Here is a 27131-nt window from a genome sequence, read left to right as displayed (position 1 = left end):
ATATTTGAATGTTTATAAAATATAATCCCTCAAAAATATATAACTGCTCCCCAAATTTTTGTGTTTATATGATTAAATTTTTAGATGTCTTACAATCAAGTACAATTTGTAAAAAAAAAAAAAAAGTGGTTTTTATTCATATTAACAGCTTTGTAAAACATCTTAGATGTCCAGGAATAAACTTTTCTTCATTTTATTCACACTTATATTACAACAGTATTTGCAATCAGAGGTAATAGTCCTTTTATAGAGATCTAAAGCAAATATTCTGAAAGAAAATATGTATTAAAATTTATTTCCTTACCCAAACTAAATGTTTTCTGGTCAGTATTAAAATAGAATTTGTGAGGGGGTAAGAGACAAAGCCTTCCCTTTTTTTTTTTTTTTTTTTTTTGCCTCCAGAGTTATTGCTGGGCTCCGTTCGTACACTATAAATCCACTACTCCTAGAGGCCATTTTTCCCATTTTGTTGCCCTTGTTGTTGTTATTGTTGGGTAAGACAGAGAGAAATCGAGAGGAAGGGAAGACAGAGATGGGGAGAGAAAGATAGAGATCTGCAGAACTGCTTCACCCAGCTTGTGAAGTGACTCCCTGCAGGTGGGGAGCTGGGGGCTGGAACTGTGATCCTTAGGCTAGTCCTTGTGCTTTGTACCACTTGCTCTTAACCTGCTGCACTACTCACTGTGGATAGTAAAAGATGAAACTTAAAACCATCTGCAGAAGACTCCTTTTTATGAACAAGACAGTTTGTCTTCAGATTTTCATTATTACTAGTAAGTGTTGGGACTGGAACATTAAGGTTAGAGCATTTTGCATATTATAGGTATTTAATAAGATAATCATTTTATTATGACAGGTATTAAATATGAGACTTTTATTAAAAACATGGTTTTTTAGAAGAAAAATAAATCAATGGGTTTTTGTTGTTTTTTTAAAATTTTTGTCATTATTTCATTTATGTCGTGCTTTCATTTTACTTATTTTTTTATTAATTTACCATTAGTTTGCAAACGGTAAAATTTTAGCAGTATAATTTCACACCTGTGTGTATGTGACTCACTACACCTACTAACAAAGTTTCAGTATCTTTATACCAACGCTACCCTGTACTTATCTCCCTGTCTCCCTCTTTATTCTCTCTGATAATCACTATTGTTTTTCACAGAATGTGTTAGTTTTGTTGGTTTTTACAAGCTTCTTTATTTTACTTATTTAAATTACACAAATGAATAAAACCACCTGGTAGTTATCTTTCACTTATTTATTTCACTTGGCATAATCACTTAAGAGTTCCATCTGTTTTGTCTCAAAAGACAATGCCATCTTTTTTAGTGGCAGAGCAAGTACTTCACTGAGTATATAACCCACAACTTTTGTATCCACACACCAACTCTTCTTGATGGGCATTTAGATTGATTTTTGTGTTTTAACTGTTGTGAATAGTGCTCCTGTGATTATGGGGGTACATATTCTTAGTGTTTACATGTCATTAGAATAAATGTCTTAAGAGTAGTATTGTAGGATTATAAGTATGTCCATTTTTTATTTTCTTTTTATTGATAGTTTTTGGAATATTTTATGAAAACTTTTTTCTGAATGTCAATTTCTAAATATACTTTTGATTATATAATTTTGGCCAAAACTGTGGAGAACTATAGAAGTAGAAAATTTAGAGGTTCAACAGTGGTATATCTAGTAGAGCACACGGTACAGTGCTCTAGGGTCTGGGTTCAAGTCCCTGGTCTTTATAAAGTGGGAAACTTCACAAGTGGTGAAGCAGTTCTCTCTCTTTCTCCCTCTCTCTCTCCCTCTCTCTCTCCCTCTCCATCCCTCTTCCTTCTCCTTCCTTCTTTCCCTCTCTTACTCTCTTTCCTTCGCTGTCTCCCCTTTCTCTCAATTTCTCTCTATAAAAATATTTTTAATCCTCACCTGCAGGGGAGTCGCTTCACAGGCGGTTGAAGAAGGTCTGCAGGTGTCTATCTCTCCCCTACTCTGTCTTCCCCTCCTCTCTCCATTTCTCTCTGTCCTATCTAACAACAACAACATCAGTAACAACAACAATAATAACTACAACAACAATAAAAAACAACAAGGGCAACAAAAGGGGAAATAAATAAAATTTTAAAAATATTTTTAAATAAAAATTTAGTAAATAATAAAAACTATCGATAGTCTTAGCACAAGTATAATTTACTTATATTAAGTGATTAATTTGCACAATTAAGAAGTCATCATATGTACAAATTTATATTTTGGGTTTTGTTTTAATTTAATTAACTGAATTTATTAATTATTGTCATCACCAGGACTTTATCATTCCAGGCAGACTTGTTCAGACAGAAACAGAGAGACACAGACCAATTGGAAAAGACACCACAGAACTAGAACTTCCTCCAGTGTAGTAGGAAATGGCTAGAACTAATTTTGTGCATGGTAAAGCAGATACTGTCCCCAATAAGTTATCTTGCCAGCCTATATCTTAAAGTTTCTTAGTAACATCATCCCAACTGTTTTCATAGTTACTAAAATTTACTTGATATGTAAAAAGCATTGTGAGAAAAGTGTTCTATAGTACTTTATTCCTCACAGCAAAAGTGTACAATAAGTTTCATTTTACAGATGAGAAAATTAGATTTAGAGAGATTAACTCATTAAATAAATTAATGTAGATGAGGCAGCTAGTAGTAGATAATAGGATTATACTTTAAGTAATCTTGACTATAGAGCCACTGCTATTAACTATTTCCCTTTTCATAAAATTAAGCCTCTACATTTAATAACTTTTCTAACAAGGGAGATTTGCCCATCACTAAGAGAATAAGTAAGCAATGAGAACTGAGTATCCCTATCATTTTAATTCTTGTTTTCTTGTTTAATTCTATTTTATTTATTCTTGTTTTATCTTTAGATAAACTGTTATAGACATATCTATATATAACATTTGCATACATGTATATAAGTATACATATATTTATATTAGACATGTAAATAATGTGTAATATATATACATATATAAAACACGTTGTATACATTGCCGATTGTTGATTTCATAAAACAAGAGTTAAGAATTCTCATAATACATACTGCCAAATGCCTGTGGATATATGTGCAAATTTACACACTCCATCAGTTTGTGAGCATGCACACTTACTATGATTTTAATCTTACCAATTTGATATATTTAAAGTATATACTTTTAATGGCATGTTATAGATTAATAATGTGATTGAATGAGTTCCTTTCATGCATTTCTCCAGTTTTAATTCTACTTTCATAAAAAGCCTGTTGTCGGGCAGAGGGTAGATAGCATAATGGTTGTGCAAAGTGACTCTCATGCTTGAGGCTCCAAAGCCCCAGGTTCAATCCCCTGCACCACCATAAGCCAGAGCTGAACAGTGCTCTGGTAAGAAGAAGAAGAAGAAAAAAAAAAGCCTGTTGTCTTAGTCTCAGTAGCACTTTCTCTTTTCCTTTCTCTCTTTTCCTTCCTTCTTTTCTTCTTTCTCTTTCTTCCTTTCTTTTTCTTTCTATAAGAAGTGAGACACAGAGAGGTAGAGAGTGAGAAGCATAAAAAGAGAAAGCCATCATAGCACTGCTCTACCACTCATAAAGTTTCCCTCTACGTGGTAGCCGTGAGCGTGAACTCCAGTCCGTATACATGGAAAACTAGCCTCACTTCATAAATGTATTGATTGAGATAGTAGTCAAGCTAGCTGTCTCTGTGACCTGATTCAAGAGTGTAGTTACCTTCTGATAAACAAAGTAATGTCTATCAATATTTTTAAGAGTAGGAACCCAAACATGCTTTTTAAAGTAGTAAATCCTAAAATGATGGTAATATATCTACTATTCATTGATTTGAAAAACATATATGATTTTGTAATTTGAAGTCAATTTTACAAAAATCTCTTAGTGAATTTATTTCTCTTCCTTTCTCTTTTCCTTCTGTTCTCTCCCTTTCTTTCATCCTTTCTCCTCTTTCTTCCTATTTTAATGAGATCAGAACACAGCTTCACTTTGTTGTTGCTATTAACCAGGTTTGACTGTTCCCAGCTGACTTTTTCAGAGAGAAACAGAAAGACAGAAGGAGGGAGGGAAGGAGACACCACAACCAAAGTTTTCCCCAGCGTGGTGGGAGTCTGACTCAAACCTGGGTTGGGCACATGACAAAGAAGACACCAATGCCAGGCGAGCTGTCTCGTCCACCCTGTCTCACTTTATGTAGTGCAGGCGTACCAACCCCGAGTCTTAAGCATATAAGACATGTATATGTTCTACTGCTGAGCCACCTCACCACCCCGTATCCTTTCAATAATTTATTTATTACTAGATAGAGTCAGAGAGAAATTAAGAGGGGAGAGGGGATAGAGAGAGAAAGAGACACAGAGAAACTTGCAGCCCTGCTTCATCACTCATGAAGCTTTCCCCCTGAAGGTGGGGACCAGGGCCTCAAACCTGCGTCCATGTGCACTATATATAATGTCTGTACTTAACCAGGTGCACCAGCACCTGGCCCACAGCCCATATCTTATTATCTGACCTATATTCATTAAAAATAAAGGTTTGTATGAATTACAGTACACATAAATAGGAATTAATATTTTATCTTTGTGTAGTCGATGTCTGATTGACATTAGCTTTGAAATTGCTCTGATAGATCCAAGAGTGTCCCTACCCAAATTAAGAACCCCAAAGATGTTCACATAACTTTCCTGTTTTAATTTTTGAATTTGGTCAAATTTTGAGAATTATTAATTTTATGGTTTTAATTGATACACCCATTGTGGTCTTTCTGGAATCAAGTAAAAATTTATTATTATATAACTTTGTTTAAAAACTTCAGATTTCAAAACAAACACTATAACAACATAGTAAAAGCACATCAGCAGTTTTAAATTTTGGGGAAGAAGTATGGATTCCTTTTCTAATCTCTTTACCTTTATACCTTTATTTTATACATTTATTTTTCTTTCTTTCTTTTTTTTTTTTTTTTGGTCATCTCCAGGACTTCACTGTTCTGGACTTTTTCAGTTAGAGACAAGAGAGGCAGAGGGCAGGGAGAGTGGAGAAATCAAAGCACTGATGCTTCCTTCAGTGCAGTGGAAGCCAGGCTCACAAACCAGCTCACCACCCAAGTAGGTTATTTTTTTTTGGAACTAATTATCTTTTATAAAAACCATAATAAAGACTGTTAGTCTTTAACAGAATGAGATGTGAGAATGCTCTACTGTGAAAAGAAAAAGTGAGAGACTACTTTAATTTGTATTTGCTTCTACTTTTCCAGGAAAAAAAGTTTCTTAAAGCTTTCTATGTTTATTTATTTTAGTTACTGATAGAAGTTGAGAGGGAAGGTACAGATAATGAGGGAGGGCGGTTAGGGGGGAAAAGGAGGAGAGAAAATGAGGAGAGGGGAGGGGAGAGAAAGAGAGAGAGGGAGAGAGAGAGAGAGACACCAAGAGCTATAGCTTCTTATAGACACCAAGAGCTACTGCTTCTCCACATGAAGCACACTCTGCAGGTGTGGACCAGGGGTTTCAACTAGTGGTTTGTAACTGATCGGCGTGATTTGTCACATATGCGTCTACTGGGTGCAACACTGCCTGCCCCCAGAAAAAATGTTTCTTAGTAGGTCAGGTGCCTAACTGAAAAAATAACTTGTGATAAGATTAGATTTCCCTTCTCAATCTCCTCCCTCCCCCTTATTGACCCTTCTCTGAGATAATTGGAAGGAATTTTTTTTTTTCCTCCAGGGTTATTGCTGGGCTCGGTGCCTGCACCATGAATCCTCCGCTCCTGGAGGCCATTTTACCCCCTTTTTGTTGCCCTAGTTGTTGCAGCCTCATTGTGGTTATTATTGCCATTGTTGAGTTGCTTTGTTGTTGGATAGGACAGAGAGAAATGGAGAGAGGAGGGGAAGACAGAGAGAGAGGGGAAGAGAAAGATAGACACCTGCAGACCTGCTTCACCACCCGTGAAGCGACTCCCCTGCAGGTGGGGAGCCGGGGGCTCGAACCGGGATCCTTATGCCGGTCCCTGCGCTTTGCGCCACGTGCACTTAACCCACTGCGCCACCGCCCGACCCCCAATTGGAAGGAATTTTAATTGGACCTGTGTCCCCTTAGCATTTCCATTCCACAGAATCTCCCCCCCCTCTTCTTTTTTTAATCCGTCTGTTGAGGTCATGTTGGTTTATAAGGCTGTTGTTATCACAAGATAAGTATGTTGGCACACCTGATCCAACACCAAATTGTCCTGTCCCTCTGCTATAGGGCACTGGGTCTCCTACCCTGTCCTGCCTTTTCATGTTTGAGTTTTTAGATCTGCAGAAATAAACCCTGCTTTAATATTTCACTCTGCATTTTCCCTTTGCTTTCAGTCCCACCTGTGAATCAGGAAGAATATAGGATGTCTCTTTAACTTCTTGGTTATAATAATATGATACATTTTGTGTATTTATGATTAAATATAGGATTTTTACAACTAATATAGAAATAATGACCTTTGCAAATATAAGTTTTTAATTAATTAGAATACATTAAAAACTTGCCCTTTTATGATAACATGACTGGTGCTTCTATGCTGGTCTGCCTAAATGAGAAGACTACATATATACCAGGTGCTTTGTAAAACATCCCTCCCTGCAAGTTAGATGCAATTTTTTTTCTGTTATGAGGAAAAGAAATGTTAAATATCACCTCTTTGAACCACAGGAGCCTTGAAGGGGCAAGCTCTGAAATGTTCTTGTGTTCTTTCTTAATTGTAAAGTAAAATGAATGTGTTCACACTTTTTGAATAGGTTAAGAAAAATTTTCTACCATTAAAGTGCTTTTTAAAAAATACCTCTTCACTAGGCCTCTATTTTGTTCTTCTGAATACCCATTTATTTCAGTCTTCCTTTAAAAATTGAATATGAGGTGATCATGAAGATTAGATAAAGTAATACACATCATCTCATTAATCTAACTTCATTCCTCTGTAGTGTGTTTTTTGAAAATGCACTCCGTCCAGCTTCACAAGAATAACCTGGAAACTTAATGATAAATGCAGATTTTTAAGGCCTTGACCCAGAAATCAGATTTAACAGACTCGAGGAAATTCTGATAAATCCTAAAATTTGAAAGAAAAAAATCTTCCCCACCTAAATAGCTCAACAAAGTTAATATCAGTAGTATCCCTTAGGTAGTGCTTTAATGCTGGTCTTTGTTATTTTGATTATTTAATCTGAAGTGTGCACTATAGTATTTGTTGGGAAATTACTTAGTGAAATAACAAGCATGTAAATATTGAATACACAAATCATTTTGTTACTACAAGTATACTATAAAAAGCACCATTTACATTACTTTTAAACATTTTATTTATTTACTTATTTTTGGATAGAGACAGAGAGAAATCAAGAAGGGGAGGTGAAGATAGAAAGGGGGAAAAGACAGAGACACCTGCAGCACTGCTTCAGCCCTCCTGAAGCTTCCCCCCTGCTGGTGGGTACCAGGGGCTTGAACCTGTATCTTTGCACACTGTAATATAATCAAAACCATGTACCCCCCCATATACATTAGTTTTCATAGCCAGTGATTGAATGTAAGGAATTTCTGCATTTATAGTTACTGTGTATCCTATGTATATTTAAATGTATATCTGTTATTAATAACATCTTTAGGGTAATTTTTCCTATCAAGTTAAAAATCAGTCTAACAGGGAGGGAGATAAATGTAGTGTTGTGCACTGGAATTTTGGTGCTAAGTGGGGAGATATATATAAAGAAAGTTATGAAACTATACCAGTAAAATCTTATATTAGTGTAAATTGTTATTAAATAGTTTTAATTGAGCAAATATGATAAAAATGGTCTTGACTCTATTGAAATTTTCCCTGGACTATGGAAACATCATTTATATTACCCATTTTTACAGCTTGAATATTTTTTGAAATGTCTCTCTGATTTTAATGTTTCATAAGCAGTCAGGTAGTGCTGCAGGTGTATCTCTCTCTCCCTCCCTCCCTCCCTCCCTGTCTTCCCCTTTTTTCTGTCTCTAGCCAATAAATATATTTTTAAATGTTTTTAAAGTTTTATTCACTACAGCAACATCAATGCCTAGCTAAAATAATGCCTAGTACTTAGTAGGTACTTAAAGGATATTTGTTGTAGGACAGGGGTAGATAGCATAATGGTTATGCAAAGAGACTCATGCCTGAGGCTCCAAAGTCCCAGGGTCAGTCCCCAGCACCTCCATAAACTAGAGCTGATTAGTGCTCTAGTAAAAAGACAAAAAGAAAAAAAAATTAAAGGAAATTTGTTGTATGAGTAGATAAATCAACTTTAAAGGTTCTGTTTAAGTAAGACTCTTGCTTTTTGTTAAGAATTCCTTTCTTTGAAGTGTGATACTATACTTTGAAGTGTGATACTATACTTTGGGGTACACTTATCATCTTAGGTGACACCCCATATTAATTAAATATTATTCATTGTTTATATACTTTGTCAAGTAAATAATTAAATATTAAATCTATCCAAAGTACCCTTTTGGGGGGGAAACTATTGGGGTAAATAACAATTTAAAAGACAATTTCCCCATTAGTACAATTTCTTATCTCACCATGATAGCTGTCTGCTAACCACACCCACCACCCATTGACTTCTTCCTCCACCACAGTTCACTGGGTCTGATTGTTTTCAATGACATGCTTGATTTTTAGGGCTTTGAGATTTTAAGATTTCTTCTTGTTTTTTATATTTAATTTTTATTGTCTTTATTTATTGTATAGAGACCGCCAGAAATTGAGAGGGAAAGGAGAGAGAGAGAGAGACACCTGCAACCCTGCTTCACCATTCATGAAGCTTCCCCCCTGCAGGTGGGGACCAAGGACTGGGTCCTTGCACACTGTAACTTGTGCGCTTGACCAAGTGCACCATCGCCCAGCCCTGATTTTAAGATTTATTTTTAAATATTTATTTATTATTTCATTTTGTTGCCCTTGTTTTATTGTTGTATTTATTGTTATTAATGTCATTGTTGTTGGATAGGACAGAGAGAAATGGAGAGAGAAGGGGAAGACAGAGAGGGGAAGAGAAAGATAGACACCTGCAGACCTGCTTCACCACCTGCAGACCTGCTTCACCACCTGTGAAGTGACTGTGAAGTGCAGGTGGGGAGCCCGGGTCTCATACTAGGATCCTTATGCCAGTCCTTGGCTTTGCACCACGTGCTCTTAACCCGCTGTGCTGCTGTCGGACTCCCGATTTTAAGATTTCAAAGAAGAAAGTATAAATATCAGCAAAGCTATTTGTAATGTGGAAATAGTATTATCTCCCCCAACCCCCTGGAGACTTTAAAATCAGAGCAGATAGGTTATATTAGTTCAACTATTTTTACCTGTATATTTTTACATAAACTTCACTCCCAAACATAACAATTAAGAATTTCCTTGGGGATCGGGCGGTAGCGCAGCAAGTTAAGCACAGGTGGCGCTAAGCGCAAGGATAGGCGTAAGGGTCGGGGTTCAAGCCCCTGGCTCCCCAGCTGCAGGGGAGTCGCTTCACAGGCGGTGAAGTAGGTCTGCAGGTGTCTCTCTTTCTCTCACCTTCTCTGTCTTCCCCTCATCTCTCCATTTTTCTCTGTCCTATCCAACAACAATGACATCAATAACAACAATAATAAAAATAAACACAACAACGATAAAAAAAAAATAACAAGGGCAACAAAAGGGGGGGGGGATAGCCTCCAGGAGCAATGGATTCATGGTGCAGGCACCGAATCCCAGCAATAACCCTGGAGGCCAAAAAGAAATTTTTTCCTTTTCTTTTAAACTTTGGCCTTCTGTTTTTAAAGCAGATTTTTTTTAAAGCCCTAGTAATTGTGTTAATTTTTCCTTAACATGTCTGCCATTTTTAATTATTACATTATGCTTTGATTCATTGCATTTAGATTACATCAATTCTGATAATCCTTGATGCTTTACAATTATGAAGGATTAGCTCATTTAAACACATCTAAAAATTTATAACATCAGCTAACATTAAATATAACACTTGATGCAATTTAACCACATCACCAAATCCTTAATCTATATTTTGTCCCAGATTACAATCCCATTTAGGACTTTCACTCTACTTCTAAGAAATAGCAAAATATCGGGGGCTAGGCGATAGTGCATGGTGTTAAGCACACATAGTGCAGCACAATGACCCACGCAAGGATCCCAGTTTGACCTCCCACCCTCCACTTGCAGAGGGTCGCTTCACAAGCGGTGAAGCAGGTCTGCAGATGTTTATCTTTCTCTCCCCCTGTCTTTCCCTCCTCTCTCAATTTCTCTCTGTCCTATCCAACAACAACAAAAATAGAAAAGGAAAAAAATAACCTCCAAGAGTAGTGGATTTGTAGTGCAGGTACCCAGCCCTGGCAATATCCCTGGAGGCAAAAAAAAAAAAAAAAAAGAAAGAAAGAAAGGAAGAAATATCAAACTTTTTATTTTCCTCCATAATTTACTTTTTGTCTTTCATTTTATTCACTGTGATAATATTATTTTGAAAACTTTATTTCTTATATTTTCAATAGCTAAGGCATATTTGTCATCACTGTTAAAAAATGTTTGCCTCCCCGATGAACATGGGCATTGACAGATTGATCCATACTCCCAGCCTGTCTCTCTATTTCCCTAGTGGGGCAGGGCTCTGGGGAAGCGGGGCTCCAGGACACATTGGTGGGGTTGTCTGTCCAGAGAAGTCTGGTTGGCATCATGGTAGCATCTGGAACCCTGGGCCCATACTCCCAGAGGGATAAAGAATAGGAAAGCCATCAGGAGGGGATGAGATGTGGAGTTCTGATGGTGGGAATTAGGTGGTGTTGTACCCCTCTTATCCTATGGTTTTGTCAATGTTTCCTTTTTATAAATAAATTTTTTAAATGTTTGCCTATTTTAATTGACGTCTAGAAAATGAACATTTTCTGTGTCCTCATTAGCTTTATTTTATGTTTAATCATACTTTAGAATAGCCTGTCTTAAGTACCTTTTGTATGCTATCACTTATTACTTCTTAAAGAAAAGTTTATTTGATCTATATTGAAAATACAGCAGATGTTAAAATGTATCCTTTTAGTCAATACTTAAGGAACATTGATTAGGTACCATCCTAAGTTCCATTTAACTATATCATAAAATCACAGTACAAACATATTAGGTAATCTCAGGTTTTCTATCATATCAATTCAATATTAATAAACAAAGAGAGATACCCAGATTTTTCTACTCTAGAAAAATCTGCCCTAGAGATGGTGCAGTGGATAAAGCGTTCAACTCTCAATTATGCAATCCTAGATTCAACCCCTGACATTACATATGGTGGGTCTTTAAAAGAAATTTTTAAAAAGTACTAAAGGAGCTGGGCAAGGACTCATGTTAAGCCCCTGCTTCCCAACTGCAGGAGAGAACACTTCAAGAGTGGTGAAGCATATCTGCAGGTGTCTATCATTCTCATTATTTCCCCTACCCTTCTCCCTCAACCTACAATATCTCTCTATCTTATCAAATAAAATAAAAAGAAAAATGACCACTAGGAGTGGTGGATTCTAGTGCCAACACAGAGCTCCAGCAATAACCCTGGTGGCAATAAAGTATAAAGGAATAAAAGAATTAAAACTAATTAAAAATAGTCAGTGAAATAGCTTACTTGGGTAGTGTGCTGCTTTGCACAAGTCTAGGTCCAAGTCCAGCCCCTATCATGTTGAGAGAAACTTTGGTGCTGTGGTCTCTTTCTGTCTTCTTCTGCCTCTCTGCTTCTCCTCTGTCTCTATGAAAGAAAGAAAGAAAGAAAGAAAGAAAGAAAGAAAGAAAGAAAGAAAGAAAGAAAGAAAGAAAGAAAGAAAGGGAGGGAGAGAGAAAGGAAGAGAGAAAGAAAGAAAGAAAAAAAGAAAGGAAGGAAGAAAGGGAGAGGGGGGAAGGAGGGAGGGGAAGAGGGATAAAGAAAGATAGGAAAAGGAGAAAGTAGGGAGGGGAAGAAAAGAAGGAAGGGAGGGAGGGAAGGAAAAAGGAAGAAATCTGTTGCACTATTATTGCAGACTTACAGTTCATTTTAAAATTTAGGTTATTAGGTGAGATGAGACTTCTGTCAAATATCCACATATTTCTGATTTCAAGGGAAAACAAAGTGCTATTAATATGAAATTTCTAGGATATCTAAATCCTCAGTAATTATACAGTGGCTCCAAAGTACTATCTTCTTAAATAAAGGGAAAAAAAAGTTCTTGGAACAGCAAATATGGATTATAGAAAACAATTCATAGTTATTTCTAAGTTTGCTACACTGTCTCTCCCCCCCCCCTTTTTTTGGCTAATTTCACTCAGTCTGCTATTTAATCTTTAATTACAGGCCACAAAAGAAGTAATAGAACGGGAAGCGCCAGGAATGGCCCTGGCAATGCTGATGGGATCACTTAATGTTACACCTCTGGGCATGCTCTCTAGGTAAGAAAGTCACCAATATGTTCCACAGAAAATCAATTCTATACACTAATTGCTACAATAAACCTATAAACCTAAGAAACCTCAGTTTCTTAGTTTTTTTCCCAACTAAGTCTTAGTTGCCTTTCTACTTAATTCTTGGCCACCATGTCCTTCAGGACTTTTTTTTTTTGGATATCATGTTAAAATTTTAGAAAATTATGTACTGCTTCTAGAAGTTGTCAATCCTAAGGCAGAGAAGAATTCAGTTTATTAAGACATAAACATATTTTTGTGGTTACTTAGAATCATTAATTCCATTGTCATTAACTAATTTAATGAAACTTAACAATACAACTTAACAGTACAATAAACTGCTTGTTCTTACAAGTTAGAAACTTTTTTCCCAGTCATTAAGTGGGCATATTGATGTGTGGTCATGAAAAAAAAAAAATTAAGTTTATTTAAGCTAATTTTTTTTTTTGTCTCCAGGGTTTTTGCTGGGCCTTAGTGCTAGCACTACAAATCCATTGCTCTGGCAGCCAGTTTTCATTTTTTTTAATTGGATAGGACAGAGAAAAATTGAGAAGAAGGGGGAAATACAGAGGGAGAGAGACAGAAAGATAACTTGCAGGCCTGCTTCACCACTTGTGAAGCAAACCCCCCCCCCCCCCCAGCAGGTTGGGAGCCTAGGGCTCAAATCAGGATCTTTGGGTGGTTCCTTGGGCTTCATACTATGTTGCTTAACCGGGTGTACCACATTTAAGCTGATTTGTTACAACAAAACTGTTTTATTCATTTAAAAAATCTAGAGGAAGCCAGGTGATGGTGCACCTAGTTAAGCATATATAGTACTATGCTCAAGAACCCAGGTTCTGGCTGCCGCTCCTCACCTGCAACAGGAATGCTTCCTGAGAGATGAAGGAGGTCTGCAGGTGTCTGTCTTTTTCTCTCCCTCTCTGTCTTCCTTTCCCTCTCAATTTCTCTCTGTCCTATTGAATAAAAATAGAAAAGAAAAAAAGAGAGAAAAATAGCCACTGGGAGCAGTGTATTCTTAGTGCTGACACCAAGCCCCAGAAATAAATAAATAAATAAATAACAAAAACAATATAGAATTGTAGCAAAAACAGGCAGATGGAACATTGGAATAAAATAGAGAATCCAAAAATAAATCCATGTGTAATGAACAAATTATGACAAATAAGTCAACATCATACAATGGAGAAATAAAATTCTCCTCAATAAATGGTGTTAATGAAAGTGGACAGCCACAAGAAAAACAAACTAGATCACTATTTAACAACATACTCAAAAACTAACTCTAACTCAAGTATAGCTTGAATATTAGACCTAAAACCATAAAATACATAGAAAAAAGCATAGATGGCAAGTTGAGCAAAAACAAGACAAAAAGGGGGGCCTACATCAATTAAATACTCCCCAAAACAAAAAGTCAACCTAGCAAATGGGGTTGCTATCCAAAACATAGTACAGAACATCAGAATAAAAAACATGGACAAAATACTTGAGTATATACTTCTTCAAAGAAAACGTACAAATGGCTCACCATTACTTTTTATGGAAATGCAGATGAAAAGCACAACGAGAGATCCTTACACCAGGGAGAAAGACATATATCAAAAGTTTGGAAACAAATGCTGGCAAGGATGTGGAGAAAAAGGAATTCTGATACACTATTGTTAAGATATTAATTCCTAACAGCTTCTATAAAAAATAGTATGGAATTTCTTTGAACAAAATTAATTGATGTGATGTGGAAAGTGGCATAACAATAGAATGTAGGACTCCATACCAAGTTTGAGCCCTAGGCACTGCATGTGCCAAATGTTATGATTATTTCTCTCACTCACTCATTCTCTTGTTAAGAAATAGATCTTTTAAAATACAAGTGAAAAAATATGATCCATCACTACCACCCCTAGGCATTTATGCAAATGATAGGAAAATATTAATTCAAAAGACTATACACAGCTCTATGTTTAAAACATTATTATTCACAACAGCCAAAGCAAGGAAGCAACATATGTACTCATTGGCACAGGACTGGACTAAAAAAAAACAAAACACTGTTGAGGGAACTGAGAAGTTACTCATCTAGTAAAGCACACACACGACCATGTTCAAGGAACTGGGTTCAAGTTTCAGGCCACTACATAGGATTGTCTGTAAGGAGGAGGGGGAGGGACTTCATGAGTGATAGAGCTATGCTGCAGTGTCTATCTTTCACCATCTATATACAGAAGATAAGGGGGGGGAGGGATAATAAGAGCAGTGGAGTGCTGCATGCAGTGAGTCCCAAATATAATCCTGGTGGCAAAAATAAATAATAAATAAATAAATAAAATCGATTCAATATATAATGGAATGCTAGTTTACCATTGAAAAGTTGAGCCTGTGCCTTCTAGAACAAAATGTCATTCAATAAGATTATGCTACGTGAAATAGAGGAGGTGAAAGATAATACTGGATGACTTAAATCAAATGTGAGATGTAAACTAGGTTCTTCTGAGAGCACACCTTGTTAGGAAGAGCAGAGTACTGTGGCTATTTCAAAATAGTTCTTTTCCCCTCATACTGAAAGCACATGTGGATTTTTCACTATAATAATTTGGTTGTGCATATGGTGGTAAATTCAATGATGTGGAATATGCCCTACTAGGTGTCCCTTGGAGTTTTGACTTTAACTTGTCGCTACTGAGCCTCCAACAATGAAATTACAATTCAGGTTTTCTTTTATTTAATTTTTAAGTTGTGTATGTGTTTATTTTAATGAGAGACATCAGGCCAGAGTACTGCTCTGCTTTGCCTTATGGTGGTGTCAGGGATTAAACCTGGGACCTCTGGGACCTTAGATGTGAGAGGCTGGTGAGTTATGTCCTCTGCCACCACCCCTCCACAGACCTTTTTCTATTATGATTATGTTGGTTTATAAGAATATGTATTTTAGTTGTACAGTTTCACCTCTCTTCAGATTAGGTGTTGCCACTTCATGGTTTTGTTACATCAGCCTTGAGTTTCATAGTGGTTTCCATTTAAGTCTTATCTTCAATAAGCCAGAACACTTTGTTTTCTTCCTGTTGTTCCCCAGTCTTCTGACCATCACTCCTGTTCAGATCTCAAAGGAGCTGATTCTTCAACCTGTTCAGTTTTTTACTGCCTGGTTGGATAAGGTGGTGACTTTAAGCTCCTTACACTGGTTACCAAAAGGCTCTAAATGATACTTTACTTTTAATTTCAATGTCCACCACATGTTCATTGCTAGTATGAAGAAATCCAATTTATTCTATATGTTTGTCTTGTGTATTATAACCTCTCTCCCAGAGAGTGTTTTGTTTTGGTATTTGGGGATTTTGTTAGGACTTTTCTTAAGAAGATTCATTGGGACTTTCAGTGTTGACAGTCTTGTCATCTGCAATTTAAAAAAAAAATTTTTTTATTGAGGGGGTTAATACTTTACAGTGCTGTCGTTGACATATGCACACAATTTCATTATGTGCCAGTCCCTCAAAGTTTTTTTTTAAATTTAATTTTCTTTATGTATTCTTCTATAAAAATTACTAAAGGTTTCTGCACGGTACATCTGGCTTTATAAATGTTAGCTAGTTAATATTTGTATTATGTTGCACATCATTATATCAACCAGTAATACAGCTTCTGCAACATGGGTTAGTTATCAAAATTGTGAATCTTGGTACTTTTAATTAACACACACTCAATCTACATACAGCAAACTTAAACATTAATCTATAATACCTAACCCTTATTGTGTCCATTACAATATTGTGCTTATTTATCTCAGAAGACAGGCATCTTGCAAAAATACACTGTTAAAAGAAATATAGAGTGACACGCAAAAAAAGATGGAAGCATATCCCTTGGACAAACCTGACCTAAAAGCACTTTATAGATTCAATTCAGTCCCTATTGAAATCCCAAAGATATTCTCCAAGGGAATTGAAGAAACTACCCAAAATTCCCGTTGAACCACAAAAAGCCATAGATAATGAAGACACTCATAAGATAAAAGGAGACATCAGTTTATACCAAAGAGCAATAGTAATTAAAGCAGTATGGTATTGGAACAAAAAAATGGAACTTAGACTAATAGAACAAACAGGAGTCCAGAAATAAACCCACACATATACAGACACTAATATATGGCAAAGGGGTCAAAGCCATTTAGGGGAGGGAAAGAGGCCCCCAAAGTTTTATTTCCCCCTTCCCTCTTAATTCCTTCCCAGAGTCCTTTGCTTTAGTATAATACACCATGTCCAGTCCATGTTTCACTTTTTGTTCTCCCTCCCCCATCCTATTTGTTATCTTTCACTAATAAGTGAGATCATTCAGAATTTTTCCTTCTCATTTTGGCTCATCTCACTCAACATGATGTCTTCAAGTTCCATTCAAAAGGATGAAAAGGAGATAGCTTCATTTTTAATAGTTGAGTAGTATTCCATCATGTAAATATTCCACAGGTTTTTTTTTTTAATCCACCCATCTGTTGTTGGACTTGGTTGATTCCAGGTTTTGACTATTACAAATTGTGCTGTTATGAACAGAGGTTTACATAGAGCTCTTCTGATAGGTGTTTTTGTTTCCTTTGGATAAATCTTCAGGAGAGAAATCACCGGGTCATAGGGTAGGTCCAATTCTAGTGTTTGAGAAATCTCCAGTCTATTTTCCACAAGGGTTGGACCAATGTACTTACACTCCCAATAGCAGTGCAGAAGTATCCCTTTTCCCCCATATCCTCTCCAACATTTGTCCTAAAGTGTCTTTTCTAATGTAGGATATTCTCACAGGTGTAAAGTGGTGTCTCACTCTTGTCTTATTTGCATTTCCCTGATAATCAGTACCTCTCAGATATCAGTGGGCCTTCTGAATTTCTTCCTTGGTGAAGTTTCTACCCATGTCCTCACCCCACTTCCTAATGGGATTGTTTGAGATTTTTGTTCTTAAGTTTATTGAGCTTTCTGTATATTTTGGTTATTAGTCTGACATGTATTGTGTAAAGATCTCCAACACTATAGGGTGTCTTTTTGTTAGGGTGGTGGTATCCATTCCTGTGCAGAAGCTCTTCAGTTAGATGAAATCCGATTGATTTACTTTTGTTTTGTTTTCTTTGTTGATAGATTTGAACCTTTGAACACCTTTTTGAAGCATAGATTGTGAAATGTTCTGCCAGTGTTTTCTTCTATGCATTCAACAGTTTCTGGTCTAATGTCCATGTCTTTGATCCACTGGGAGTTGACTTTATGTGGTGGTCCAATTCCATTCATTTGCATGTTTCAATCCAAATTTCCCAACACCACTTGTTGAAGAGAATCTGTCCACTGTCACCATTGTTATTGAATTCCTAGCCATAGCAGTTAGACAAGAGAAAAGAATTAAGGGGGTCTAAATTGGGAAAGAAGAAGTTAAACTGTTACTGTTTGCAGAAAATGTATATATAGAAAATTCTAAAGAGTCCAGCAGAACTCTCCTAAAAGTATTGATCAATATAGTAAAGTGGCAGACTACAAAATCCATATACAGGAGCTGGGTGGTGGTGCACCTAGTTGAGCGCACATGTTACAATGTGCAAGGACCCAGGTTCAAGTCCCTGGTCCCCATCTGATGGAAGAAAGGCCTCACAAGTGGTAAGGCAGTGCTGCAGGTGTCTCTCTGTCACTCTCCCTCTCTTTATCACCCCATTCCCTCTCAATTTTTGGCTGCCTCTATCCAATAAATAAATAAATATAATTAACCAAAATAAGTATACAAAAATCAGTAGCATTCCTTTATGTAAACACTAACCTAGAAGAAGACATCCAGAAATCAATCCCTTTTTGTGTATTAGGAAAAGCAATCAAAAGTTATGAATTAAGTTAACAAAGGAAGTGAAAGACATATATAGTGAAGACTTTAAGTCACTGCTCAGCAAAATAGAGATTCAAGAAAATGGAAAGATATGTCATGCTTTTGGATGAGATGAATTAATTAACTTCATCAAAATGATCATCCTTCCTAGAGCCATATATAGATTTAATGGCATCCCCACCAAGATACCACCAGATTTCTCTAAAGAATAAAAGCAAAGTCTACAAAAATTTACCTGGAACCAGAAAGCCCTTAAGAGTGTCAAATCAATCTTGGGAAAAATGAGTAAACCTGGAGGCTCACACTTCCTGACTTCATACTACTACAGAACTACTATAATCAGCACTGCCTGGTGCTGGAACCAAAACAGACACACAGACTAGTGGAATTAAATTGAAAGCCCAGAAATAACCATCACACCTATAGAAAACTGAACTTTGACAAGGGGGGAAATTAATTTTTTCCTTCATCTACATGACTGTATTCTTTTTCTTTTATTTATTTATTAGACAGAGAAAGAGAAAAACTGAGAAGAGAGGGGAAGGTAGAGAGAGACATCCAGAGTCAGAGAGACACCTGCATCCCTACTTAACCACTCATAAAGCTTTCCCCCTGCAAGTGGGGACCAGGGGCTTGAACCTGGGTCCTTATGCACTGTAATATGAGCACTTAACCAGGTGCGCCACTACCTGGCCCCATTCTTTTACTGATCTATTGTACTGTATAGAACTTCTAGCTTTATGGTGAACATAGTCAAAACCAACTTCCTTCCATTCTTCCTGATCTTATAAAGAAAGGATTCACTCTTTCATCATTACGTATAAAATGCCAGTTGTAGGTTTTGTTGTTGTTGTTGTTGTTGTTGAAACTTTTCTTTCAAGCTGAGTAAGTTGCTGCTATTCCTACTTCTATGAATGGATGTTGATGAGTTTTTGTGCATTAATATCATGATGACTGTGTGATCTCTTTTCTGTGGCCTTTTGAGTTTGCACATATTGAACCAGTCTTGCATTCTTGGAATAAACTCTACTTGGGTATACAGTATAAAGGTTTTTTTTCTCTGTGTTTATCAGAGTAATATTGGATTTCTAAGAAGAATTATTTGTGACTAAAGAGGCAACTCAATTCATAGAGCAAAAAAATGCATGTGTGAGGCCTCAGGTTTAATAACCAGCCGTGTGTATGTTGTTAAAGCAGTGCTCCGGCCTCTCTCAAAATTAATCAAATATTTTAAATAATTATAGAGTATAGCCTCTTGTTCCCTGAAAGAGCTTAAGAGAATTTGCATTATTTTTAAACATTTTATAAAATCACTATTAAAGTTATCTAGTTTGCAGAATCATTTTTTCTAGAATTTTCTACCTAAATTCAAATTATCTGTTTTACATTTGATTAATCGTAACATCTGTGCTGTTTGAGGAATTTCTCCACTTCTATCTCTTAGGTATGTAGAGTTACTCTTAGTATTCACTTGTTACCATGACTGCTAAATGCAGTGTGGTAATCTGGATGGAAATCTAAAATAGTAAAAGAGCATGAGGAAATATATATATTTAATGTATAGGTTTTAGTTAATAATAATGTAATCCTGGAGGCTGGGCTGTAGCGCAACGGGTTAAGCACACATGGCACAAACCTCAAGGACCGGCATTAGTATCCAGTTTGAGCCCCCAGATCCCCACCTGCAGGGGAGTCGCTTCACAAGCTATGAAGCAGGTCTGTAGGTCTGTCTTTCTCTCCCCGTCTGTCTTCCCTTCCTGTCTCTATTTCTCTCTGCCCTATCCAAGAACAATAGCAATAACAATAATAACAACAACAAGGGCAACAAAAATGGAAAAAAACAACCTCCAGGAGCAGTGGATTCGGAGTGCAGGCACCAAGCCCCAGTGATAATCCTGGAGGCAAAAATAAATAAATATAAAAATAAAATAATAATAATAATGTAGTCCTTATTTAAGGATATATATACATCCCATGTTTACAACATCATTGTTCATAATAGCCAGTAGCCTAAGAACTCATCAGCCTATGAATAAAGAAGATGTGATATATGTATATATAGTGGAATACTAATCAGCTATAATAAAGTTATAATCTTGCCATTTGAAATAGCATGGAAGAATCTAAAGTAACTTTTAAAAAATGTATTAAAGTAAGATAAGATGTTAAATATAGGGGAAATTATACTATATATATATTTAATAAGGATATGTAGTTGAAATCAGAATATCCTTCCAACTTATCAGACAGAAGTGGTATTTTCTGAGCTTTGTTTGCAGAATAAGAGCATTGAGTAGTAGTTAAAATTAACATTCCACCCAATTGTAATGAGGGAAGCTTCAGTGCTGGGATATCTTTCTGTCTGTTTCTTCCTATCTGAAAAATTCAGCAGTGAAGCCCCAATGATAACCAAAACAAACAAGAACAGCAATAAAAGTAATATAACAGTGTAGCATTAATATTGGGAGGGGGAGATCTTGGGAAATTTAAGTTAAGGCAACTTTACTCCACCTTCTAAAAATATACTTACTTACTTTATTTTATTTATAACAAAGAAACACTGACTAAACCATAGGATAAGAGGGGTACAACTCCACACAATTCCCACCACCAAAACTCCATATCCCATCCCCTCCCTTGGTAGCTTTTCTATTCTTTATCCCTCTGGGAGTATGGATCCAGGGTCATTATGGGATGCAGATGGTAGAAGGTCTGGCTTCTGTAATTGCTTCTCTGCTGAACATGGGTGTTGACAGCTTGATCCATACTCCCAGCCTGCCTCTGTCTTTCCCTAGTGGGGTGGGGTTCTCGGGAATCAGAACTCCAGGACACATTGGTGGAATTGTCTGTCCAGGGAAGTCTGGTTGACATCATGGTAGCATCTGGAACTTGGTGGCTGAAAAGAGAGTTAACATAAAAAGCCAAACAAATTGTTGACTAATCATGAACCTAAAGGCTGGAATAGTGCAGATGAAGAGTTGGGGAGGTCCATTTTGTAAATAGCTAGTAGGCATATTTTATTTATATTCCAAAGGGCCTGTGGCTATACTAGTTGTTGTTTTTTTTTTTTTTTTTCCCTGAGCCTGAAATCTGATATACAGGTGGATCCAAGTTATTGTCTGGGGAGATGATGCCATGGCTGGAATTAATTGAGGACTAGAGGGAGACAAAAGGCTAGAGTATCACTCTGGGTGGGACATGCACTATCCAGGATCAAACTTAGCACTTCATGCTGACAGTCCAGTGCCTTACTCTCTATATCACCTCCAAGGTTACTACTCTGATTTTTTACTATGGAAATTTTCAAACACACTAAATATGAAAAAATTTACAGTGAAGCTTTTATTGATTGAATCTACCTAAATTTGACATCTACACAGTTGATTGTCTTTCATTTATTCATCCAAAATATGTGTTAAAAATATGAATAAAATTCTGTGACTCAGGAGGTGACACAGTGACTAAATTTTGTACAGGACTAGTAGGCAGAGTCCTGAATTCTAGACTCAGTATTGCATATGCCAGAATCATGCTCTGGCTCATTTCCTCCCCTGCCCCCACTCATATGTATATATGAAAACTCTTTTACCATCAAGCATTATAAGGATAGGCAGCAGTATTACTGAGCATGTACATTGGTATAGAGAATTGTAAAATAATTTTTTTTTACTTTATTTAATTTGATTCAGCAGGGAAAAATTGAGAGGGAAGAGGGATAAAAAAAGAACTGTAGCACTGCCTCAATTTTTGGGAAGCTTTCAATCTGCAGCTGGGGACTGGGGGCTTGAACCTAGGTCCTTGTGCATGGTAATGTGTGCACTTTACCAAGTGCATCACTGCCTAGCCCCTTAAAATAATTTGTTTTTCTATAGCAAAAAATGCACGTTATTGCTTATTTCTGTAACTTATAGACTCAGCATCCAACTATACATGCTGGAACAGCGGAAAGCTTTCCCTTTACAACCAAGCTTCACAGTAAGAAATGCACTTCATGACTGGAGGAATAGTTCAGCATATAGGGCATTTGCCTTGCCATATTCATTGCCTTCGTTTAAATCTTGGTACCACATAGAAGTGCCAAATCATTGGACACTGTGAACCCTCCCCTTATCTATTTGAATGAAATAAAGCAACTTAGTATAGCTTAAACTGTACATGTACAAAAAAAGGAAAAACATACATTTAACATTATAATACAATATCCATACACATAGGTGTGTATATTTATGTATTTTGGCATGAATGTTTGCACAAATGTGTGAGTAGATGCAAAAATGTTTAGAAAAATATTCTACCTATAGGGAGACATTTTGATATTTCCCATTCTGTTTTATATGCAGCTTATAAGAATTTAAGTTAGCTTACTACCCTATTAACTGGTTTTTTTTTCTTGCAAGCTGAAGAACATTCAGTGAAAACTGTACATATAGCTTACAGACAAGGTGTAAAGGAATGCTAATGACTGCAGTTTTTATACTGGCAACAAAAAAAATAATATTTTTAGAAGACTGGATAATTGTCAAGCTAGTGTGGGAGTGCCTCTTTTCCCAGGCGCGTACTCTCTGTGTTGGAGAGAACTCAACTGGAACCAACCTGGGCTGCTACTCACTCAGCAACTCGAGGGAGATGACTCAGGAACAGTCTTCATGGCAGAGAGACAATGCAATTCCTTTATTGATCAGAGAGCCAAGACTTTTAAAGGGCAGACCCAGAAGTGGCAACTCGGAAATGGAAATAGCTAGGAAAGGGGCGGAGAAAGGCAAAAGGGCTGGAAAGGTAGGAACCTCCTTAGCAACTGTTGCGAGGTTTTTAACTGGTGGGATTAATAATACCCTGGAGGCAGGGAGGATCTTGAGGGTAGAAAGAAGATAGATCAAAGGAATGTAATGGGTGGGGAATCTTTCAGGCAAAACAATGATTATGTAGATAGGCCATAGTATCAGGAATGCAGGGTGCTTTGTGAGCCCTGCCAAGCTCAACCACATCTGCACAATTTCCCTACATCTCCCCTTTTCTTTTTATCTAATGTCCACAGTATCAGGAATGCAGGGTTGTTTGTGAGGCAGGGAGTCTGACAAGATGAGGCAAACCTTTGGGGTTACTCCTGTCCCTCCTTGCTCAACCTCTCAATAGAGAGAGATACTGACAGGATAGATGCACTCCTCAGATCAAGCCCTGCCAGGCTCTACCACATCCCCACAATCTGCCTACATCTCCCCCTTTCTTCCTATCCAATTGCCATATTTAAATGGGTCAATGTCTGCAAAAGACTCCATTTCTGACAGAGGAATAGCAGTGTAGGGATGAACAGAAACCTTCTGGGCAGAAACCTAAATGATGTTGTGTACATGTTTTTTTTTAAAAAAAAAAAAACGAATAAGACAGGAAGCAAGTGATAAATAAGAGTAGCAAGGGCCAGTGTGAGGCCGAGGGGAGGACTGGTGGGTTGAGAGGGCGGAGGCTGGTGGACTGAGGGGTGGGGCCTAACCATCAAGGGATGGGGCCTAACAACAAAGAGCTTGGCCTGCAGTACCTGGCAGGAGAAGGGCAAGGCCTTCCAGGTGAGGTACACATGGCCTACCAGGCAAGGGGCTCGGCCTGGCAGCAAGGGGCTTGGCCTGCAGGCTAGGGGCTTGGTCCCCAGGTCCTGGCAGGTGAAGGGAGGGCATGTGGCCTGCCAAAGAGGGCCTTGGCCTGCTGACGAGGGACAGGTCCTGAAAGGCGAAGGGGCTTGGCCTGAAGGTGAGGGGCTGGGCCTGGCAGGCGAAGGGGTTTTGCTTGCTGTTGATGGGCAGGTCTTGGTAGGCGAAGGGCCTGGCAGACGAAGAGGCATGGCCTGCAGGCAAGGGGCACAGGATTTGGCAGGTGGAGGGGCTTGGCCTGCAGGTGAAGGGGCTCATGTCCTGCCAGGCAAAGGACACGTGGCCTGGCAGGTGGAGGGGCTTGGGGCCTGCTAGGCAAGGGGGACCCTGAGACCATGCATAATCCATGGACTGTTGCAGTCGATCCTTGAGAAGTCCAGTAGTGTAAAGAGAGTGTCCAAGAGCTCCACCAGCAAGTCCCATAGAAGCGTCAGTCCAATGCCAACGACCAGGGGAAGAAACATCTCACGTCTCATCTTGATGGGGGAGGACAGCCGCTGGAATTTTGCTTTTCTGTAGAGAGTGAGCTGAAACTGTCAAAAGGTGACAGGTGAAGCAGAAGCAAGAAGGGCAGATGCCGATGGGCAAGAGAAGGGCAGTAGGAAAGTTTTCAGGAACTAGGGTGGTGATTAAGTTTTTATCATTGGACTCCGGGAATCAGGTTTTTCAGATCATGCCAGGTCGCATCATGGGTTTCGAGGGGCATAGTAGTCGTGCCATCTTGTGGCCAATGTCAGAGGGCAGTGGTCCAACTGGGTTTCCAAGGATTCCTGTGAAAGAAACACATACAGATCCGCTTCCCATGGTTAGCAGGGCGTCTGGTTCGAATTTTTAAATTTATAAAAGAGGTTTAATGTAGTTAGTGCCTTAGCCTACTGAATATTGGGGGGATGTGCCCCTCATTTTTTCTTTATTTAATTGGGCCATAGATGTTTGGTGGGCTTTCTCAACAACAGTTTGTCCTTGGGGGTTGTAAGGGATGTCTGTGGTATGGGTGAAATTTTGAAGGGAACAAGTCTTTAAATTATTGGCTGACAAAGGCAGGCCTATAGTGGCAAAACAAGATACACCAGTTAAGTGTAGAAAAAATATGTGAATGTTGTTAATTTACATAAGTTGTATATGGGGGAGCTTCTTATATAGTTTAATATCTTTCTGTATGAACAGATGTTTCTTCATGTGAAGGCTTGACATAGCTGTAATCATTTACTTGTGAAGAAAAAAACTTGTATCATGTTAGAAGTTTACTATAATTGATGACTCTATGATTATAATTGGTGTAAGTATCTTTATAATTTTGGAAGGCCTTTTTAGTATGATTTAGGTATGTTTAAACTATTTAAGTGCAATAAATATGAAAGGTAAAGAGAAGAACCATTGTTAAAAGCCTCAGGCATGAGATTCATTAGCATAACCATTGTGTGATCTATCACTCACCCAGGCTGGTTCTACCTCTTTAATTGAGAAGGTATTTGAGAGCTTTAATATCAATAACATCTTTTCTACCTTTTGTCACACCCTAAGATGGAGACACACCCTAGGTGTGCGATACCTATTTCTAAAGACTCTGTTTGAATTTTAAATAAAGTAAATTTAAAGCTTAACCTATTTAGCCTCGTGTAGCAATCTCTATAAAGCAGGATCTTCAGACCAAATTTAGTTAAAATATATTAATTTTTAACTAATTTTTACCTTAGACTTTAACAAACTCAGGTTACTTAAAGAGTTAACACGTTAGTGACAATGTTTCTTAGAACATTTACAATGCCAGATTTGTTGTGAATTAATTTCCACAAGATCAGTTCACAGGGCATTTTGGGGGGCCCTCCAAAAATGTCCTGTATACAGAATTTGTATTTTAATTTTGGAGATGATGAATGGTAACGTTAAATATTTAGACTTTTACTTTAAATACTCAGTTACCTTAGCAAATTAATTTTACCTTTATAAGAATCGTGTTGAAAACTCCTTCATTTAACTCTTCTTGGTAAGAATTTAGCTTCAAAGTTACAGTTTTAACCTTAAAGTTAATATTTACAAAACTTCAAACACACACATAAACATGTAGTCTATAATACACAAGAGGAAAAAAACTTTTGTTATAAAGACATATCATGTGAAACACAAATTTAGATCTGTACTGCCTTAGTTGAACCATTTCTACTCACAGTTTTCAAGACCAAACGTTTCACATTTATACCATGACTAAAAAAAAAAAAAAATCAAAAGAGGAAAAAACAAATTTTTTAGGATTGTTTCTGGACGTCTCCAGAGACCATGGCTGCATCTGGCATTTCTGTGTAAACTCAAAATTAAGTTTCAGAGTACCCTGAACAAAATGGGTTGTACAAAAAATTCAGTCATTCAACTCACTTACAAAACACAACTGGCCAGTCATAGCATGGAGCAGGGGTTTACAGCTGGAGAATTTTTACTGGAATACTGACAACAGACTGTCTGCCTAACCTGATACTTTCAAAGGATGATGGGTGAAACAGAGGGGGTCAGACAGCAGGCTTAAGATGTTCAAAGAGAACAAGGGGGGAGAGAGTAGCAGTAGGGATGTTTTGTTTTTGGGCTCCATGAACCAGATTTTTCAGGTCCCGCCATGTCGCATTATGGGTCCTGGAGGGCGTCCTGCACCTAATCCTCTTTGGCAGGCAGGAAGCCAGATAGGTTTTGCATAATCCTGTGGAAACACTCATGCAAAAACCCCTTCTCATGGTCAGTAGGGGGTTAGGCCATTTCCAAATTTTATCGAGGAGGTCTCTCCATATAACCTTAGTAGCTAGGAGGGTGGATGGTGTTTGTCAATGAAGAATAATAAGAGGTTGGTTCGAATTTTTGTGAATATTAAAGAGGTTAAATGTAGTTAAAGATTTTGCCAGCTGGATTTAGGGGGGATATATTCCCCCTTTTACTTTTTAAGGTTGACATGGGTCAGGGAATAGAAGTAAGCAGGATCAGAGGCAGAGATTAACAATGTAGGTACTGTCAGAAAAATAGATTAAAGGATCCAAGTACAGCCTTTAAAGCTAGAAGAACAGCGTAAAGTTCTCTATGCTGTGGGGAGTGAGTGGGGATTTCAATGAAAAGAGGTGTGGGGGCTAAGGCCACTCTCGTGGGGGTGTTAACTGCTCCCACTCTTGTAATGCAGAAGAGTACCTGATAAAA

The 27131-nt window shown here is 37.5% G+C and overlaps 1 protein-coding gene across 11 annotated transcripts in view; it reads left to right on the top strand.

Annotated features, from left to right (window-relative positions):
- GPHN (gephyrin) overlaps positions 1 to 27131 on the top strand; it is a 411021-nt gene that overhangs the window by 145580 nt on the left and 238310 nt on the right. For all 11 annotated transcript variants that reach the window (XM_007525822.2, XM_060174807.1, XM_060174805.1 and 8 more), the window contains one exon: positions 12365 to 12459. In XM_007525822.2, coding sequence (XP_007525884.1) covers positions 12365 to 12459 — 95 coding nt within the window. The remainder of the gene's footprint in view (positions 1 to 12364; positions 12460 to 27131) is intronic.

The sequence above is a fragment of the Erinaceus europaeus genome, chromosome 16 (genome assembly GCF_950295315.1).
Source record: "Erinaceus europaeus chromosome 16, mEriEur2.1, whole genome shotgun sequence".
Lineage (NCBI taxonomy): Eukaryota > Metazoa > Chordata > Mammalia > Eulipotyphla > Erinaceidae > Erinaceus > Erinaceus europaeus.
This window is presented reverse-complemented; position numbering and strand designations above follow the sequence as displayed.